The sequence below is a fragment of the Molothrus ater genome, chromosome 21 (genome assembly GCF_012460135.2).
Source record: "Molothrus ater isolate BHLD 08-10-18 breed brown headed cowbird chromosome 21, BPBGC_Mater_1.1, whole genome shotgun sequence".
NCBI classification, from domain to species: Eukaryota; Metazoa; Chordata; class Aves; order Passeriformes; family Icteridae; genus Molothrus; species Molothrus ater.
The window spans coordinates 4,226,651-4,247,094 of record NC_050498.2 but is presented as its reverse complement, the minus strand read 5'-3'; the positions used below and the strand labels follow the sequence as shown (position 1 = coordinate 4,247,094).

Below are 20,444 nucleotides of genomic sequence, written 5' to 3'. Positions count from 1 at the left end.
GGGCAGAGCTCAGCACTGGGCTCACCCACCTGAGAGCCCAGACCTGATGCAGGAGCCTGGGACTCGTGGGACCCTCCCAGCCCCCTCCAGCTGCAGCTCTGGGCTTTGTCCTTCTCTCAAACCTCACCCTCAGGCAAGCTGGAAATGCAACTTTAAATAAAGGTTAATCAATCCAAGGACAAGAAATTAGCAATGTGAGGGAGTTTTCTTTGAAGAAATGTTTTGCAAGTATCTTTAATCTTTTCAAGAGCTCTGGTTTGAACACCACAGTAAGGGAAGCTCTCAGCCCATGCTGAGCAGGAGCTCAGCTTCTGCCTCTGCCCTGGCCCCACCTGAGTTTATCTTTGTACACAGCAAGGAAATCACTTTGTGAGGAAAACCAGGCAGGTGCCAGGCCCTGGAGGAGTGTGAGACCTGGGTCAGCACCGAGGCACTGCCTCTCAGCTCTTGGCACCAGCTGCTCCAAACCAGTTGGCCAAACAAGCAGGGGGCTATGATAAAGATGAGAAAAAACAAGGAAAGAAAGGACAAAGAAGTGATTTATTTTCCATGCCTCTGGAGTAAGCCATGGACAGTCCAGCATAGGAAAATTCCCTTTGTCAGCTCGTTCTCCTCCCTGCATCTGCAGGCCAGGAGCATCTCCAGGGAGGAGAAGGCACTGGCCTGACTCATCCTCTCCTCTCCTGCTGGAGCACACACGGCTGATTACCATGGCTGCAGGGACACCTGGAATGCTCTCCTACATCCCAGAGGGTGGAGAGACAACGTGGACACCAGGGCTGGGGGATCTGGGATTCAGGGAGAGGAAGAGAACATGTGAAAGGGAAAGGAAATTCAACTGGAAGAGACTGGAGAAGAGACTGTATAAAGCAATTAAACGTGCTGGCAAGTCTGGGGAGAAAGCCTGAAAAAAAAAGGACATATTTTATTCTTCTCCTAGCCACTCTTCAAGATTTTCTTGGCTAACTAAAAGATTGCTTTAAAACAGCAGAATAGGAAAAAAAAAAAAAACAACAAACCAAACGCACCAGCACTAAACTTTCAAATGCCTCATTCCAGCACACAGCATCTCTCCCCTTCCACAGACCCAAGACCTGCTGTTATAGGTAGGACAAACTCTGTCATTCACACAGGGACAAGATTTCAGAGTCTTTCCCTGGTACACACAAACACCAGGGTATCATCTGGGCAGCAAAGCAGAAGCTCCTTCTAGCAGTCTCTGGAAAATCCTCTCCTCTTGCCTTGCTGCCAGCACAGAGCAGGAGCCAGGAATGTCACATCAACAGAGGCAAAGTGGGCCTAAACTCTGGGGCTTGTGCCTCAGCTCTGCAGCTTTATGTACCCTTAATAGCTTCAGCTTAATCACTTCTGTGCCACAGCTAAAGGCTGAGCCATTCCCTCATCAGAGCAAAGCACTGATAGGCAGCAAGGGAGCAGAAACCCCAGCAGGCACTCCTGCCAGGGAAGGCAGCTCTGAGAGAACCTTCCAGGCCATAGGCCATGGGTAAGCTAAGAAAGGAGGGGGACAAACAGGGAGCTTTTAAAATTACAGCTCAATTTTTGATAGAGGAATGACAGATCAGGGTAATTAAGAACACAGTAGCACTGTTGGGAGAGCAGAACATGTTACTTCTCTTGCAAAGCTAAAACTGCAGAGCCAGCCTTGTCAGCAGTGGCTGCAGGACACCAGCAGCTGCCAACTCTTTGTCCAAGGGCAGTTGGCTAATTGGTGTCTCTGGGAATAATCTTTGTGCAAGACAACAAACCCCAGCCCTGCTGCAGCCCTGCCAGCCCAGGAGCTGCCACCTGCCTAAATAACAAACCCAAAAGCTGTGCTCAGGAGGGAGGTGTCTGTGGAATGGTCCCCATGACAGGACAGCCCCAGAGCTCACTGCCTGCTGCTGCCACTTGATAAATCCTCCCTCAGCTTCAGCTCTTGTGCCTCTTGATCCCTGAACTGAAGTTTTCCTCCCAGCCTGTGAACAAATATTAAAGCAGCATTAAAAAGCTCAGCAGTATCTCTCTAAGAGCACACAGTGTTCTTCCATAATTCATCAGTGAGGGCAGAGCATTCAGCTCTGCTGCATCCCCACACTCTCTCTGCATAAGCACATCTCCAGTGTTTCTCCAGATCAGCCCAGGATGCAGCATCACTGACAGGCAGGCACTGAGCTGCCATCCTGCTGGAGAGGGAAGCAGGCTCAGGGGAGATGGCTATCAGCACAACAGGAAATTGGGACATGCAGCAGGGCCACCCATCCCTGCTCCTGACTGACAGTGCCTGCACATGGCTTCTGACAGAGCCTGAGTGCTCCTGAACTGCACAGACTCGAACTGAGCTGGAGCAATGGATGTTCTGCTGCTGAAAGGCACTGACTGAGCATGCCAGAAACCCAAAGCAAGGGCAAAGAACTGTAGGGGGATAGAATATAAGTAAATAAAGGTAGTATAGAAAGGAATCTTACCCCCTAAAGAGTTGCAGCTGGGTTAATTATTAAAGATTAGGAGCAGGCCTGACTTTAACAGGCCACAGATGTGACCAGCAAGAAGAATGTTATAAAGAGTGGATTGGTTGGTTGAGGGGATTTGGAGTCAGTTGGTTACTGTGAGAAGAAGAAAGAGTCAGTGCTTGGAGGAGCTGCCTATGAGAACCTCAAGGAGGTATGAAAGTCTTGCACTAAGGAGACAACAATATGGAACCTTGCAATGTAATGACAACAAAGAATCAACTCCCAAATGGCTTTAAGGAGCTGAGAGGCACTGACTGGAATACAAATGTGCAGCTTGCCTAGAACAAGGAGCCATTTGGGGTAGGGTAGTGCTGGGCCTGGTGACCTGGTTTTTGTCAGTGACCCACCAGGCTCACTGAGGGTCTGCATATCAGAGTGACCACCAGACACCCAGCAGCAGCTGCTGCCAAGTGCACCATGATGGTATTTCTCATTACAGGCTGATTTCATCCCCAACAGGACCAAAAGCCTGAACATGGAGACCCTGGTAACTCTTAGAATGCCTGGCAGAGAACAGAAGACCTGCTCTGCAGTTCTGTCAGAGCTGCCTGCTGTGTCTCTCAGCTGCACAGCTGGGATCAGGACTGGCAATGCCTCTCACAGCACAACAGCCCCTCAGCAGCCACCTGGCAGCAGCAGTGGTGGCACTGGAGCAGGCTGCACGCTCCCCTGGCTGTCACACCCTGCCCACAATTCAGTGCCCAGCCTCACACCTTACTCTGTATCCAAGCATGCATTTTCCTAATCCTTCTGCTCCTTATGGGGTACAGACGCTATCCCTGTAAGGTGGGAAGGGCAGCACAGCTCCTGAGAGTTCCTCTGGGAGGGCAAACACCCAATCCAGAACATTCCCAGCTCACCCTGGCTCCCTTCCCACAGCCATTCCCCATTAACAGGAATGATGGTTTCCAACAGGCACAGCTGGGCTGCAGCACAGCACTGCTCTCTCAGTGATCCCCAAGGGACCCTGAAAAAGGCAGCACTGTGTGAGAGCTGCTGCAGGAGCAGGGACACAGGGGCTCCACATCTGCATTTCAAACAAAGCACTGCCCACCCTGCAGGCAGTAACCCCTGCTCCCCAGGATGCAGATGCTGTGGGAGAGGATGGAGAACTCTGAATTTGCTTGCAGATGGGAATGTGCCAGTCACACTTGACTGCAGTTATGTTGAAAGATTTCAGAAAAGCCTCACTCCTGGCACAGTCACAGCACTGCAGGATGGGAGAGCTGGCACTCAAGTCACGTCCTGCTTCCAAGAACTGGCTCCTTTCCCTCCCTGCCTCCCTTATTAGAGCATATGGCTGCTGCCAAAGAAGCTGCAGTCTCTGCAGTGCACCTTCTGCATGTGTCCTCTTACCAGCAGGGGATGCACCACCCATCCCACAGCTGATGGGGCTTGCACAGCTCCCCAGAGGACAGAGGCTGAGCTGGTGTGCACCACCATCCTCTCAGATGTGCAAGAGGAAAACACCCACTTCTCAAAAGGGAAACACCAAGCCACACAGATGTTTAGCTCCAGGTTCCCTGGACCCACGCTGGCAAAGTCTAAACTCCAGTGGTTTGGGTCCCTGTGCTGCTGCAGGCATCTAGGTCATGGCATGGGCAGTGTGCTCTGAACACCCTCTGCTCCCTGCCCTCCCCTCTACAGCACATCCAGCACTGGGAATGGCAACCATCACCCACTCCCATCCAGGCACTCGACCACCTGCTTGTCATAGCTCCTCCAGGGCAGGTCTGGGACCAGGAGAGCAGCTGCAGAACAACCACAGCCACCCAGACACCCCTCTGAAGGAGAGCAGGGGCACAGCCTTCCCTTAGCACTGCTGTTACCAATGCTTTAAAGAGAAAAGAAAACCCTGACAGGAGCCAGGCATTTAAGCTCTTTATAAAATTTAATCGTTCCTTCAATTATGGCAGAACACAATAGTAGATACATAATCTCCAGAAGTTTAAATCCATAAATACCATCAGCAAAGCTGCTGGGACTGGTGAATTCCCAAAGGGCACCTCCAGCAGGGACACAAGAGCAAAGTCATTTGGCCACAGCCCTTTCTCTGAACAACCTGGAAGATTTCCTGCGTGCTACCATGACACAGGGGTCACGGTCCCTTAGCAAGACTGTCCCAGGCAGGTGAGGGGTAAAGGAGCCAAATCACAGGGCCAGGGCTACACCCAAGTCCAAGCCAATATGATCCCTGCTTCCAGGGATTTTCCCCCCCCTTAGAAACAACAGTGCTTTCAGATCTTCTACTCCAGAAGCCTGAAGGCTCCCATTACACCTGAGACAGACTTACCTTAGCTGAACCCTGAGCTGTAGGGGGAACATGCCTACCTCAGAGTCTGATATGGAGACCCGATGGGACTCGATCGTTGGTCTCCTCATTATACGTGGGGATGGCCCTGTGGCATAGGGACCACAACCTGGAGTGCTGCTGGAAGCCAAATAACCTCCTGAGGATCTTTCCTGAAGGGACAACTTCCTACTGGATAGACCAGGTCTGGTTAGAGGTCTCTTGGGAACATGCCTCAAGTGAGCATCTTCTGACTGTTGGGAAGGCAGAAATTCATTGATTCCCACGTCACTGCTGACTCCATTTCTCTGGATGTCCTTTATGTTATCAGAAAAGACTGTGTCATTTTCTTCAGGGTTGTCTTCACCATTTTGGTCACTTCTGTCTGGGACAACAGACACATCTATGGCTGCCACCCTCTCCACCAGTTCTGTCTGTGTGTCCATGCCTCCATCCAGGACATTCGCTGGAGAGTCCCCCATGGCTGTGTCCAGCTCGTTTGCTCTCAAATGGTCACACAGAGAGCAGTGATGTTAGTGCTCAAAGGCTCCATGAAATACCTGAGAAGAATCACAGACAGAGGCAAACTGAATAAAAATGTTCACTCAACACAAACACAACCAGTCATTTCTGGCTTCTTCCAGCATGCAGGAAAGTGAAGGCAAAACACTGGCAGGCTGTAAACAAGGTACAAACACTCAGATTAAGAGGCAAACCCAGGCATTGAGCTAGACAGGAAAGAGATAAAAATGAGATTTTATCTGATGTGCAACAAGTGACACAGCTGAAGGGAACTTCTCCTTGTGTAGCCAGACCCACAGCCAACCAGAGCTCACAATACTGGGAGAAGCATCCCAACAGCTGAGGGCCAAGGGTCAAACTCTCGACCTCTTGAATTCTTATTTATAGGATAGAAGAGCTTCTGGCATGTACTGAAACCCAACAGGCATAACAACAACTCCACAGCCATTTAGGGCTCCCCAGAGTCTCTGTGCTGCCCTGTAGGGCCTTAGAGAGTGTCACAGAACAGCCAAGCCTGCTGACTTCCACACTGCCATTTGCAACACGGTCAGCAAAAGCAGAATTTAAAAGCAAATCCGGCTCCAGGGCTGCCCCTGGCCCTACACAGTTGCAGTCTGTGTGCAAACACAAGTTAATCTTGCTGCCCACTGTATATAAAGGCTACAGTGATTTGCAAATCAACAATGCTTAATGATTAAAGCATGGTGGTAATCAGCTTTTCCTTGGGAAAAGACCTACAGAACACAAAAGTGCAATACAAAGCTAAAACTGCTGCATAAAACTGCTGTTTCCTGGATGCTAATTTCAGTCTCAATTTAAAACAGATTTCAGTCTTCCCAGCACAGTGCAGTGCAGGAAATGATCCTCTGCAGCACATGGCTGCCAACACTTAATCACCCCTGAAGATGCAGCACTGCATCACTTCATCCCTGTACCCAGATCCTGGGGACAGGAGGAGTCCTTGACTTCACTCACAGCATCCCAGTGAATTCCAGAGTGGGCTTAACCCTGAAATATTGCAACCCGTGGTTCTCTGTATTCAAAGCAGCTTGTGCATAAAACCCCTGCAAGCCAGGAGACACTTGCATCTCCATTTCATTTCCATGAGGAGCAGGGTGGGGGTGAGTGAGTCCAAAGAGCCTCATCCAGCATGAGCCTGGGAACACTCACAGCCCTTGCCAAGGAGCACAGGTTGAGCTGGGCTCAAAGCTGCCCAGCAAAGCTCAGTTAAACACACTACAGTGAACTCTGCTGCACAGGGATCACCCCCTGGATCCCCCATGGCAGCCAAGCTCAAGCAACCTTTTATATCAATGAGAAAATTAAGATCTTGATTAAGATGAGGATCTTGACTGGAGGCTTCACCCGAGGTCATGTGCCAATCATAGGGAGACAAGCTGGGCACTCAGTGTCACAGAAAGGGAATATCCAAATCTGAGATATTCCTTCCACATCCCACTGTTCACCTCCTTTCCCTCCTCCTGTCTTTTCTGCAGGCTTGCCTGAGACTAATTGACAGAAGTGTCACTCACTCAAAACAGTAATGAAATGGTGAGATCAGCTTTAAAAGCTTCTATTAAAACTATATTTAAACACATCAATCCCAAAGCACAAACCCCCTTTGGAGCCAGGGTGCAGGCACTGGGGGTGGCTCAGCAGTGAGGGAAGGCTTTGGTGTCCAGCCCAGCACACCCTGCAGTTTGTGGCCCCACAAACCCAGGGCAAAGCAGCACAAGCCTCCCCTCTGCCAGACCTCCCTGCCCAGCTGCAAACCAGCAGTGACCCTGCAAAACCCATTTGTGGGAAGCCCACCAAGGATTTGCTGTCTGCAAAATGCTTTTGTGAAGCCTGGGGAGCTCCTGAGCCAAACAAGGAGCAGCAGGTCAGGGCTCCTGCCAGGCTGCAGTGAGCCCAGCTCCTCTGCAGAGCCTTTCCCTGCACTGCAGAGCCTGGGGAGCTGCACATTTCCCAGTGACACAGCTGTGGGACATGCCTGCATGCTTGGCTCCAGGAGAAGGTCAACATCTCCTGAGCCCCAGGGAGGCACAGCCAGTCCCCAGCCCTGCCTGCACATCAGGGCTGCCCTGCACCAGCCCCATCCCCATCCCTGCTGTCAGCAGCCCCTGCCAGGCTGGTCCATCACAGAAATCATTCTGAATGAAGGCAAGGAGGGAGCAAAAATGCTGCCACCATTTAACCCAGCTTGCCCAAAGGATAGGAGGAAACCTCCACCCTGTGCTGAAAGCTGTTTCTTCTGCCCATAGAGAACAAACCCAAGGCCTTTCCTTGATGCAGCTTGAGCCCCTCACCTCACTCCCAGGCAGCACCAAGAGGAAAATAAACCTGCAGCTGAAGCCTGCAGCTCCTCACCTTCCTCCCACCAGGTTTTCCCCCTCTGTGGGAGCAAGGGGAAGGAAGAATCTGCCCATGTTGCTGTGTGGATGGGTGTGAAAGCCCACAAACCACGCACCTGGGCTGAACATTTGTGAGTCTCCTGCTGCTCAGCCAGCAGGGAAAAAGGCCAGGAGCTCTGGGAAGAGCAGCCCAGCAAACAGTGATGCTTGTGTCAGTCACCAGAGAGCTCCTCAGCACCCAGACCAGGCACACAGGGTGTCTCCCCCTCAAAAGCTGAAGCAAACTTGCTCAGTTCTAACCCACAGCAGAGGCTGCAAAAAAAAAAAAAAAATCCTCAGCTAACTGACAACTGAACTAGATAAACTGAAGATAAATCCCATAAATCAGTTCATACCATCAAAACAAACAGAGCCATACATTGCTGAAACAAATAGCACAGTGCTGCTAAAAGCAGGCTAAAAAATCCAGCAAGACTTTAAATAAAATAATTGTTCATCTGTAGAGCTGGGCTTTGTTTCAAGTTCTGCTGTTTTGAAGGATTCCTTTTCACTGATAAATCCTCCAAAACTGTATTGGAAAGCAAAGATTTCTGAATAAGCCAATCAGTTATGTGCAGCCCAGCCTCACTGTGCATAAACTCAGTACAAAAAACACCAATAATTTCTGCAAGGCTAAATCAATGGTGGATTTGCAGTTTCTCAGGCTGTGGCACAAGCCATACCTTGCAGTGATGGGAAATCCCAGCAAAACAGAAATTCTGCCACCACCATCTCCCAGCTCCTGCACAGCTTTGCTGTCCCTGCTGATCCCCCACAACACTGAACACCTGCTGGAGAGCAGAGGAAAATGCTGCAGACACAAACCAAAGCTGCAAACAAGCTTATATGAGCAAAATTAATTTACTTACAGATATCTTATTTACCATTTTCCCCTGTAGCTATTCCTCTGCTGCAGGCAGATTGCCACTTCAACCATGATTTTCACAACATATTTATCAAATGGCTGCATATGCTTCCCAGACTGGCACTGAGCAGAGAATAGTATAAAAAACCCTTCTGAAAGAAATATAATCCCAGAGAAAACCTCTCTGTATTTTATGTGGGAGTGGGAGATGAGCAGATGCAATTCATTTTGCTACTCAATAAAGTATTCCGAAGCATTGTTTGAAAAATAAAAAAAATGTAAATCTAGTTTACTGCCTGGTTCATCCTCTTGGCTAACTAGAAATGTTCTTGTCAGAAAGGATGGGGAGGGTAAAAGGCCCTGAGCCACAGCAAACCCAGCTTCATTTCCCAAATGTGCTAGAGACTGTAGCAAAGTGACTTCATGGCTTTGTTGCAGTTCCAGGTTAAGAGGAATGATGCTGCTTCTCCTTTGTGTCCCTGAGAACACACCTGCCCTGTGCTGAGGTCCATTGCAGGAAAAGAATCCCAGTGAATAATTACTGTAATGAGGATTTGCACAGAAAGGGTTCAGGCAGATTCTGCTGCTGCTCAGTCAGAGGCTGCAAATGCTCAAGGCTGGGTTCCCCATCAGGGATGTCATCCTGAGCCCTCCCTGCTGGCACAGCCTTTGGCTACTCCTGACCACCAAAACCCACAGGCACTGTCACACACAGAGCTCCCAAAGAGCACAGCAGCTTCACTCAGGGCTTTACCCTGCACAGCAAGGGCAGGGATCAGGCCAGGGTCTCCAATCAGGGCAGTGATCCCTGCCCCAGCACTGGCTGCCTGCAGAGGGGATGTCACAGAATTCACACAGAATCACTGGGTTGGGAGAGACCTTCAAGATCATTGAGTCCAACTCAGCCCCAACAGCTCAACTCAACCCTGGCACCCAGTGCCACATCCAGGCTTTGTTAAACACACCCAGGGATGGGGACTCCACCACTTCCACTGGCAGACAATTCCAGAACTTTATCACCCTTTCTGTAAAAAACTTTTTCTTAATATCCAACCTTCATTTCCCTTGGTGCAGCTTGAGATTGTCACCCCCATCAGCTCAGGTGAGACCCCCAGGAACCCCCTCCTGCCTGGGGCAGAGCTGGCAGCACACCCAGCCCTGTCCTGTGTGTGTTTTTCCAGACATTGCCCCCATGAAGAATCCACTCTGACTGCTGCCAAGAGCAGCAGAAACTCCCTGTAAGGAGAGCAGCAGCATGTCCTGGGCTGGGCTGCCAGGTCCTGGACAGCTCCTCCAATGACATTTTAGAAATAACAGGTCAGCAAGTCCCTTCCAGAGCCAAAGCTGTCTCCTCACACCAAGCAACACAGATTAGGAGTGTTTCCATCCTGGAATGTCTCCTGTGCTCCCAGTTCTGCAGGATTTCCCCAAGCACTGCTACTCTGATATGAAGGAGATAATTCCACACCCCTCACCTGTCACAGACATGTTTTATGGAAAATCCTTTCCTTAGGATTTTTCTCCTGAGAAGCTGAGAGGCCTCAGGAACAAAATGTAACCAATGGTTATCTGCTGCTGTGGAATGCAACAGGTGCATCTGGGATTGGGCTCATGTGGTTGTTTCTAATTAATGGCCAATCACAGTCAGCTGGCTCAGACTCTCTGGGTCAGCTGGGTCAGTCACAAGCCTTTGTTATCATTCTTTTTCTATTCTTAGCCAGCCTTCTGATGAAATCCTTTCTTCTATTCTTTTAGTATAGTTTTAATGTAATATATATATATATCATAAAATAATAAATCAAGCCTTCTGAAACATGGAGTCAGATCCTCATCTCTTCCCTCTTCCTGGGACCCCTGCCACACCTCACCCTGACCCCATCAACCTTTCCTACATGTGGGAGGCATTTGCCCCAAGCCCACTCCAATACCTTTGGTCTGGAGAAGTTTGAGGGGAACTTGGGTCCCACAGCCATGCCCTGGAGCAACATCTGAGCTGCCACAAACCCCACAAGCAGCTGGCAACACATGGAACTGCAGGTACAATGCACCAGCCATTGATGGGTCCCACTGCTATGGTGGGAGAGCAGCCAGAGGGTTCATTTCTCCTGCAGTAATTAAATTCAGAGCATGCTGGCATACACTGCAGCTCTGCCCACCCCTGGCACACCAAGCAGGGCACCTGAGGGTGAGATTGCCTCTGCCCATCTCCACTCACACTGCTGCTGCCAGGAATCAGGCCCTGGAGAAGCAAATGAGCTCCTTGGCATCTGTGAAAACCAGTTTCAGACACTGCTGGCCAAAAGGCAGCCCAGACCAAGAGGCAAAGGACAACAAAAAGATGCAGCTCTGTGAAGCTGAAATGAAGCAAATCCCTGCAGTCTTTGCAGAGATAATGAAGGCAGGTGTACACTGCTCATTTGGCCTGTGTCCTCCCTGGGAAGGGGCAGTAATCACTTTGGGTACTCATTTCTGACTGGCAGCAGAGGACATTAAATAAGAACACACTGTTGGTGCTTTTTGCACACACCCCATGTGTTTGCTTTGTCCTAGGGCTGCAAGGCTCTTGTTTCAGGGCACAGACAAGCACATCTGGCTGAGAAATCACTCAGTCCTGCTGTAATCATCCAGCCCCTCTCCTCTGCACAGCTCTTGGCAGAGAGCCTGGCTGTTGTGCCACAGCTGAAAATCAGATCTGAAGCAAGGTGCTTTGATGACTTGTGTGAAGCTCCTCACACAGCTTTAACAGGAACCAGGGAATGAGAAAGAACAGCAGCTTTAGCCATTAAAGCACTGGAGAAATCTGAAAAGCAAGTTCAGACCCCTGCTCCTGCCAGACTTCTTAAATGACAACAAACATCTCCAGACCACAGTCTGGAAAATGCAGCATTCTACCTCCTCCTCAGTCCTGTTCAAGGCAAGTGCCTTCCAAAGGGATTTGGGGCCACTTCTGCCCCTGAGCTACAGACAACAGGCAACCCAGGGTGCACAACTCTGTGCTTGTCCTGCTCTCCTCTCTTCTCCCTGAGAGGCCCCATCTGAAGGCAGAATCCAGGGGTTTGATCTGATAAAATGGTCCTGGATGTGAAGTATAGATGCACACGTGGGACACAGGCTGAGCTCAGCAGTGATCTCCTGATATTTCATGTAAAAAACAGAAGCTACACACCATGAAGGCCATGTAACCACTTTTCAGAGCAATTAATACCATATTTAAAATTAGTTTTGAAACTAGCCAGGATGCTGAACCAAGATCGCCAGTCTACCAACCTACAATTCAAGAGATAACAATCACCTTGTGCACAGTCCTGAGCCTGGAAAGTTTTACAAAAGATTTCCCAACTGCATTATATTTCATCCCTCCATGTTCTAATTATATGGTTAAATACATTTGCATAATCAGATGCAATTACACTAATTGCATATATAAGCAATAATCAACCAAAAATTGCTCTGAAGAAAAAAGTTTCTACTTAAGGAAATTTCTGTAACAAGAAAACACTGAGGAATGCCAAGTCTATCTAAGTGAGAGTGATATTAACATTAAACACTCCAGATAACGCAGGTGAAACAGGAGCCCTGCCAAAGCATTATCTGAGTGCAGCTCTGTTGGCACATTTTAACCAGGTCTGTGGTGGGGACAACACCAAAGAACTGAAGAGGAGCTGAGCTCCTTTGTACTCAAGCCCTGGCTACAAATGACTTTGGCAGTACAGGTTTGGCTGCTGTGTTTTGTTGTGTTTCATAGTAGAGGTTCAGTGAGGCTTGTGGGCATCAGCTCCTGCTGCTGGACTATATTCACTTCTGCTTTAATCTCTTAAAGCTGTTTATCAGTGTATGAGCATCAGAGCAGTTTTTATTTTGCAAATTACAGCAGGGAAAGCACGAGGCACAGGCAGTGAGAGGCACTCAGCCCACATATCCCCCAGTTTTCGCTTTCAGTGATGCCAGGTGCTGTGACTCACCATGTCTGCAGCAGCCCAAAGTGACCACAAACCAGCACATCCCAGCACACACCTCCTCACTGACTCTGGTGACAGCCTGAGCTCAGATTGTAACAAATCCCATTTGCCCTTGTGACAAGGGACACAAAAGCCCTGAGGGGAAGGAGCCTGGCCACTGTGGCAGCCTGATCCCAGCTCCTGACAGGGGGGCAGTGAGGATGGAGGAGGTTGGTGTGGGCAGAGAGCCCAGTCCAGTCCTGCTGTGTGACCACCAGCCCAACTGGGTGCTCTGCCCACTTCCAAGTGACCCTAGGGACAGCAATGGGAAGAATTTTGGCATGTCAATATGCACACACAGCCTGGACAGCACGGGCACCCCTAGTCAGGTGTCAGGGGAGAAGAAAATCCCATTCCTAAAGCTGCTCTCAGCCAACACCAACTCAGACCTCAGAGCCTGCCTACCCCAGCCCCCTCTTCCAGTCAGCATCAAGAGTGCAGGAAATAACCCCAAATACAACCTGCATGCTGCACAGGGAAAGCTGCTCCCCAAAAATCCCATGGAAAAGCAGCACCTGGGAGAGTGCTTGGTGCTACAGCTCGAGGTGGGCACAGCAACAGCAGCTCCCCTGGAGGATCCCAGGAGGGTCAGTGCAGGACCTGTGCCATGCAGGGAGCAGCTCCTGGGGCTGAACATGAGCAGGGGAGAGGAGGAGGAGGAAGAGGAAGAAGAGGAGCCATGGCTTGCTGTCACTTGCTGGGCTGAGAGCAGTGTGATTCCCAGGAGAGGAGGCAGCCCTGGCAGGCAGCACAGCTTGCTGGAGGTGGATTTAAACAGCCAGTGAGGGGGTGCTTCAAAAAATAACTGAGAATTTCAGATTATATGAAAGTTGAAAGACTTAGATTATTTGTAAAATACTAACAAGTAAAGCAGTAGACAGGCTCTATTGATTAATGAACAAAATAACTGCATCAGAAGCAGAGAGGATTTAATATTTAGGGCCTTCATTGCAATAATGGCTTTCCAAACATCTGTACCATAGCCAGGTAAATGGCAGGTTAAAGAAAAATAAGGTTTTCAGTTGTTCTAAGGGAAAGAGATTGGTCTCAATTGAGCCATGTTCTGCTGTAATCCATAATGAACCTCAAAATTGCCCCAGAAGATGATACAGACTCATGTATCACTGTTTGTTGTGATAAACAAACTGAAAATGAAGAAATCAAGAGGACCTGAAGAGCCTCTCAGACTGCAAGGGCTAAGTCTAATATTCCACAATGGCCAAATCCCCACTGATCTCGTGGAGCAGAGCCAGGCACTCAAACCAAACCTGTCCCTAAGCCAGTGCAGCTACCAGAGCCTTTGGGTGACTTTGCTGGACAGCAGGAACAAGCAGCCTGTGGAAAGCACCTCTGTGGCACAGAGAGAAAGAAAAGGGAAGAGAAGAGAAGCAGAACTGAGAGCAGAATTCACAGCAGTGAGCTCCTGCACAGATTTGTGTGAACAGCCATAGCACAAGGCAGCTGCCCTCTGGTTTTGAAGCCTGGTAAGCCCAGCCTGCAGCAAAGGCTCTGGAGCAGCAGGGAGCCTGCCAGCCAGGCAAGGCAGCTCTCACACACAGCAGCCTGTCACCCTGAGGAACAGAAACCAAGTGCACACAGCAGCTGATCTTGTGGGACTGCATCCTGCTCCACAGCAGAGCCCAGGAGATACACTGGTAATTAAATCAATTAGGGAGGAGGGAAGTTGCACACCTGGAGCTGTACAGACAGGCTCCTGTTTTATGGCAGTCTCAGCCCAAGCTGCACATTGGCCCCCAGATGCTCCCAGGGCATCTGTGCCCTCCTCCCCAGAGTATTCATTTCACCAGCCCATTTCTCAGCCCTGCCTGCCTCCCCTGCACCCATAGCACCTTCTCCACTCACTGCCATGGCTAACTCTGCTCTCCAGGGGCAAACAGAATTCCTCTTGCTGCTCAATACATAAAAATTCAATGGCAGAAAGCAAATCACTGCAGAACAATGCTGATTATTCAGCTTAAAAGCAGCACAGTGGGATCTGGGAAAGGACACATTCAGATCATCAACACAGCAAAAGAATTCAGCATCATACACCTTTGCCAGGCTAAGCTCTCACAGCACAAACCAGCACTGTTTAAACAATTGTTTAAAAAGCATCCACAACGAGCTGAACAAGCCACCAGGCAGAACAAGTTGGCATTTATATATGTCAGGTCTTAGAGGTTTATCTCCCTCCCAGATAAGGAGAAAGCTTTCAGCTGCCTTTGAGAGATCTGGAGGTATTTCAGGGGATATATATCAAGTTGCTTAGTTCTGTAAGCCAGCTGCAGTGAAAAGTCTTTTCAGCATTTTAAAAACATTAATTTCCACCTCTTCCAGGATTGCAAATCTACAATAAAAGTGTAAGCACAGAACACTGCAGGCTTTTTTCTTCCCAGCAGTACAAACACAGGTAGAGATGTCTATTCAAGGTGATCTCTGCAAAGAGTTTTAAACCAGGGAAATTATCCAGCACCCATCTCTAAATGTCCCTGGGCTGAAGGGCTTCACCAGCTCTGCCAGTCTGCATAGCCCCAGGCAAGGGGCAAAGCACAGAACTGCACAGGGCAAGGCAAAACCAGTGAACTCTGTTTTGTTTGACAAGACAAATGGACTTCAAATTCAGAGCTCCAAGTATCTGTTCTATTTCCACATGGATAACTTCCATGTTCTGATAATCCTCACGTCTTTAGAAACCCCAGGACTTGAAAACATGTCCTCAGATAACCTGCACAGTATCAAAGGCAGCAGAGAGGCTCTGGACAGAGGGAACAGGCTCTGGGGGATGAACAACAGATCCTACAGGAGTCAGAATCAGGTACACCACAACAATTACCCTTGTCCTGCACACACAACCCACACTTGGACATGTAAAGGGTAGCAGGCTTCCCACTTCCTTTGAAGCCTTAAGCTTTAGCCCTTTAAGCCTAAATGCACTTTCAAAGCCCGGAGGTCAATGACTGGAGATTATCCAGGCAAAGGCTGCTGGGGAGAAAGCTGTTCTTTTGAGTCACTGCAATGCTATCCCTGAAATTCAGGCTGATGACAACTCAGCATTTGTCAGAGTGAAAAAGGCTTTAAACCACCGAAGGGCCAACAGTTCCCAGGTGCAGCTTTAGTTAAAAAATGAATATGAAAAGGCTGAACCCAGGCTGGGGTTCCAGGCTGTCCTGGGACACCAAAGCAGTGCCCCTGTTCTTGTGGCTCAGGACAGGTGCTGTGCATTGTACTCTGTTAAAAACAGTTTAGAAACTGTTGTGAAATAGTTGATAGATCATTAGCATGTACTGTTAGTTTGGTTGTTATATTGTAAAAGGGGTTCAAAGGGCAGTTATAAGAAATTACACCTCCAGCACTCCCCAAGTGAAACGAGCCAGCCTGGACAGAACTGTCATGGGCCAATCGAGAGCCTTAAAACCTTCATGCAAATGAAGCATCCAAAAAGAAACCAATCCAAAGGGACAAAAAACAGGATAAAAGGGGCATCTGACCCAGGGAAGCTGTGCTGCTCCACCTGGAACATCGGGGCTGGCGCTGCTCCATCCTGAACGGGAACACTCCTGCTCAGCCTGGGCCCCTTTGCTTTAGGCCTTTCTTTTATTATAATAGATCCTGAAATCACTTTAGTACTGGGAGTCCTGACCCGTTTATAACATACTCGACCAGCTGGGCTCTTTCTCGAGTGTTACAATTCCTGCAAAGCCACAGGAGCAAGGCGAGTTTCTGGTCAGCAATCAGCAGGTGCAGGAGCAGAACAGGGAGTAAATCTGCTGGCAAGGAGGTGTCCAGAGAGCTTTTGGCAAGCCAGAGTGTAGTCCTGCCCTGCATGCCCCAGGGAGCTGCAGGAGGCACTGTCCCAGCTGCAGGGACAGACGGACACAGCCACTCGGGGCCTCCTCTCTGCACGGTCACCTCCCAGCCTCCCACCTGGGCTGCAGCACCTTCCTCCTGCTCACAGCAGGCAAAGCCAAAACCTTGAAAACATGAGTTAGAAGCCATCAACCTCCACAGAATCGTTGGGCTCCTCTCTTCCCTGCCCTGGCCTCCACCTGCAGCTGATACCACTTGCAAATAAAACCTGAGTTTGGCTATTTGCTGCTAAAATTTTCAAGGCAGGGGAAAGGCAAACACTGTCTAAGAGGAAAGGGTGGTAAGGAAATATGATCTGTGCAGTTTAATAGCAAGCAAAGACATGTGGAAGGATGGGATGTGTTTTACAAATGTAGTTTAAGCATCACTCACACAGCCTGGCCTGTCTCCTACCCAGGAAGGGAGCAAAGAAGGAAAACTCTGAAGCCAATTGGGCTCTGGTAGCAATACCTGATCCCAACAGCTGTATCCCATGTCCTGGAAGAAATCCCTGTGGTGCAGGTTGGGGTGTTGCTGTCAAATGAATTGCACTGCTCTGGCTACTCAGATATCCTTCTCCAGTTGCTATGGGGAGAAAAATCAAAGAACAAGGCTGGTAGCAATGTGAAAAAACTAAATAAAGCATGTGTTTAAAAGCCTTGCTGGCTGCCAGCCAGGGTGCTCAGCACCTTCCAGGTTGCATCCCAGAACAATTAGTCTGTGTGCAGCCACTGAGTTTCCCCACACACTGCTCACCTCTGGGATGGAGATGCTGGCTCCACTCCAGCAAAACACTTAAACACATTCTTGAGCTTTAACTGTGCTCTCAGGACATCAGAAGGGATGATCACCCATGTGCCAAAGCGTGAACAACACAGAAAATCTCAGCCTAAAACATGTGGAAATGCTCATTGGAGTGTCTGGGGAAATGTGTTTCACACGTGTTTGAGAGAGAGCTGTCCAGTTACTGTGGGAGCCATCCCAGGGCTCCTTTCCCAGGAGGACAGGAAGCCAACAACATTTTCTTCCACATTTCCATTTTCTTAGGCCTGCAGGGCTCTTGTCAAGGCATTATCAGAATAACTCTCATTGCATTAATCCTCTTAGGAGGGGTTACCTCCATCCATCTTTCTTCATTTCAGCAGTGCACACTGCAACTCAGAAAGCTCTGCATGGTCAGTGAGGAGAGGTGATTCCCTTGGAGGCAGCTTTTGAACTATCCTCATCTGGAAGGGCTTTTTGTTCAGTAACAACAGCAAAATACTACATTATTACTACTACTACTATTACTATTATTATCATTATCATAATATTATAATGTATTAGGTACCATTTTTTTGCCTTTGAGGCTAGCAACTGTAGGCAAATAAGTTAGGTGAATTTAAAACACATTTTAAAACAGAACCCAAAAAAAAAACCCCTTCTTCTGCAATTAAGAGACAAAGCAAACAAGAAAACTTCTTGAGGAAGTGATAGATTCCTCTTGGCTTGAATTATCTGAGAGGAACTGTTGATGAAATCCTCCACACCTGTGACCCAGGAGATCTAGCACAAGCAACTATAGAAAACTGAAAACCTACAAGCCTGTGAATTATTCTCTATTACCTGACAAAAGACACCCATAGGAAAACTATTTTTAGCTTTCCTTTCACCAGTTCTGTTTAACAATAAAGTCCAATTCTTCAGCTGTTTCTGAAAATCTTGCCTAATACATTTCCACAGTGCCTGTCACCTGCCATGACCTCCCTGTGTTCTACAGACAGTGCCTCCTCACCAAGGGCCAAAACCACATTTACACAGAGCAGTGAGGAAGAGACACTCTTGCTCAGGGTCACCAGACACCACCTCAGTGGTCAGTGAGAGAATCCCAAATTTCTGATTCCTGAACTCTGTGTATTTCATGCACCTTTGTACTCTTCCTATAATGAGCACACCTTTGTAAGAGTACCTATAACAACACCACATCATCATGCCTAACACAAACCAAAACTGGGCTCGTGCTTTCAGACCTGCTTCTGACAGTCTGACATCCCCATTTTCATCACTGGAAGCAGAGATCAGAGTTTAGCCACATCCAGCTTAGCAAAGCCTAAGCCTAAGCCAGCAGCAAAGCCCCAGGTGATGCCCTGTGTGACTCTGCCCCTTCACAGCCACAGGGGCCAGGTGAGGTGCAGAGATCCCACTGGGCCACTGAGCTCAGCTGATCCACCAGGAGCCCACACTCATCAGGAATTAGATCAGGAATTGCCTACATTATGTTTGTTGCAGGATGACTGAGATCAGAGAGATAAAAGAGCAGAAAGAAGATGAAAAATCCAATAGGTTTACTTGCTTTATAAAGCTTACAGTGGATTACAAAGAATTTCTCTAGGCTCTTAGATATGCTATTCACCTGCTTACACATGTGCATGCTTCTGAACAATCAGAAAATATTAATCAGTGTTTTGGTAATATAAAAAATATAATTACATATAAGTAAAAGTTGAGAACAAGGCTTTATTTGCATTGCAATGTTGACTGTTTCAGGGGGCAGCTTCCATCTGAGGGTGTTTTTACTCACTGCTGGTGGCACAGGAGTTTGAGAATAGGCTCAGACTTGCACCTACCCACAAAAGGGACTCACTAGAGTAAGCTGAGAACAAAGCCTGAAAAGTCTTATCTAAGGCCTGAGATCACTCGGCCTGACCAGGAAGCAAACAGCAACACTTAAGGCTTACATTGCTGTGGAATTAAGGAAAATCTCCTGGGATACACCATACTCACAAGTTAGAGCTGTTTCCTCTTCTGTCTGATGAAATATTCCATCAGATTCTAGATGCTATTAAAAAAATTATCAAAGGCAGGGGTGGAAATCTTCAGCTCATCCCCACCCATCCCATTCTGGAAGCACCCAAAAGAGAGCCACTTATTCTAAAAGTGACTAAGACATGAGTCATTTGATGAGTAAGCAGATTGGCTCTGGAAATCTTATTCAATCCATGACCATCTCCAAGTCATTTCATTACCTAAACCATTTATCCATTTTATACACTAATGCAGCAGCACTCCAAGGCCAGGAAGAAGCTCTTGTTTCCAACACCAAGGTAATTGCAGCTTATCTTGTCCTGCTATGATAGACAGAGCACAGCCAGGAAACCCTGCAGAGCAAAACCTCCTGGCAAATCTGCATTACACAGCACTCACTCTGAAAATCAGCTCTGGAGATGCCTCCATCCTCGGGCAGCACCTGAGTTAAGCTGTACTGGCACCAGCCCCTGTGCAGATCAGCACCCTGCAAAGGCAAACACAGCCCTGCTCCTGGCAGCAGGATGCCAGCAGGGCTCACTGCAGGCTGTGCCAGGACTGCAGCCAAAAGCTTTCAGCCTCCTCCTGCTGCTCTCCCAAAAGCTCCCATATGAAGCTGCAAAAGCCTTAAGTCAAACCACTAATGAGGCTTAAATACCTCTCCATTCTGCAGGAACATGAGCACCTCACAAAGCACATTTGCTCATCTCCACAAACATTCTATGGGATACATTCACAGGCTGGGGAGAAGATGTGATCCCCAAGAATCCTTCTTAAGAGACCCCAACAGATACCTTGATGCCTTTGAAATGCTGCCTTAAGATCCAACAGGAGCTCTGTGGCTGATGTTCCCCTGCCCTCTTCCTAAATGCTGGTGAGCAATATTGGTGAGCTCTGGCCACTGGCCTATGTAAGAGTACCTATAACAACACCACATCATCATTCCTAACACAAACCAAAACTGGACTCGTGCTTTCAGACCTGCTTCTGACAGTCTGACATCCCCATTTTCATCACTGGAAGCAGAGATCCTTGGCCTGTCCTTGGAGGGTCCCTCACACCCCAGCCCCAAGCACAGCAGCAGTGATGGCCCCAGCAAACAGCCTGGGCACCCCCAAAATGATGAGTCTGTTCAGCCTGGTTTGCAGCTCCCTGCACAACCTTTCTTTAGGGCTGCTGATTTCTCAGTGTTCCATCAGCACAGCACAAAAAATACACTTGTAACTGGAATAACTT

General features: G+C 48.6%; 1 protein-coding gene across 3 annotated transcripts in view; it reads right to left on the bottom strand.

The window, feature by feature from the left end:
- CAMKK1 (calcium/calmodulin dependent protein kinase kinase 1) overlaps positions 1 to 20,444 on the bottom strand; it is a 99,666-nt gene that overhangs the window by 55,430 nt on the left and 23,792 nt on the right. For 2 of the 3 annotated variants that reach the window (XM_036394993.2, XM_036394995.2), the window contains exon 2: positions 4,842 to 5,360. In XM_036394993.2, the coding sequence (XP_036250886.1) occupies positions 4,842 to 5,282 (441 nt within the window). In that variant the 5' untranslated portion in view covers positions 5,283 to 5,360. Of the gene's footprint in view, positions 1 to 4,841; positions 5,361 to 8,398; positions 8,416 to 20,444 lie in introns of those variants that run through there. The other variant, XM_036394994.2, reaches the window with a different exon arrangement.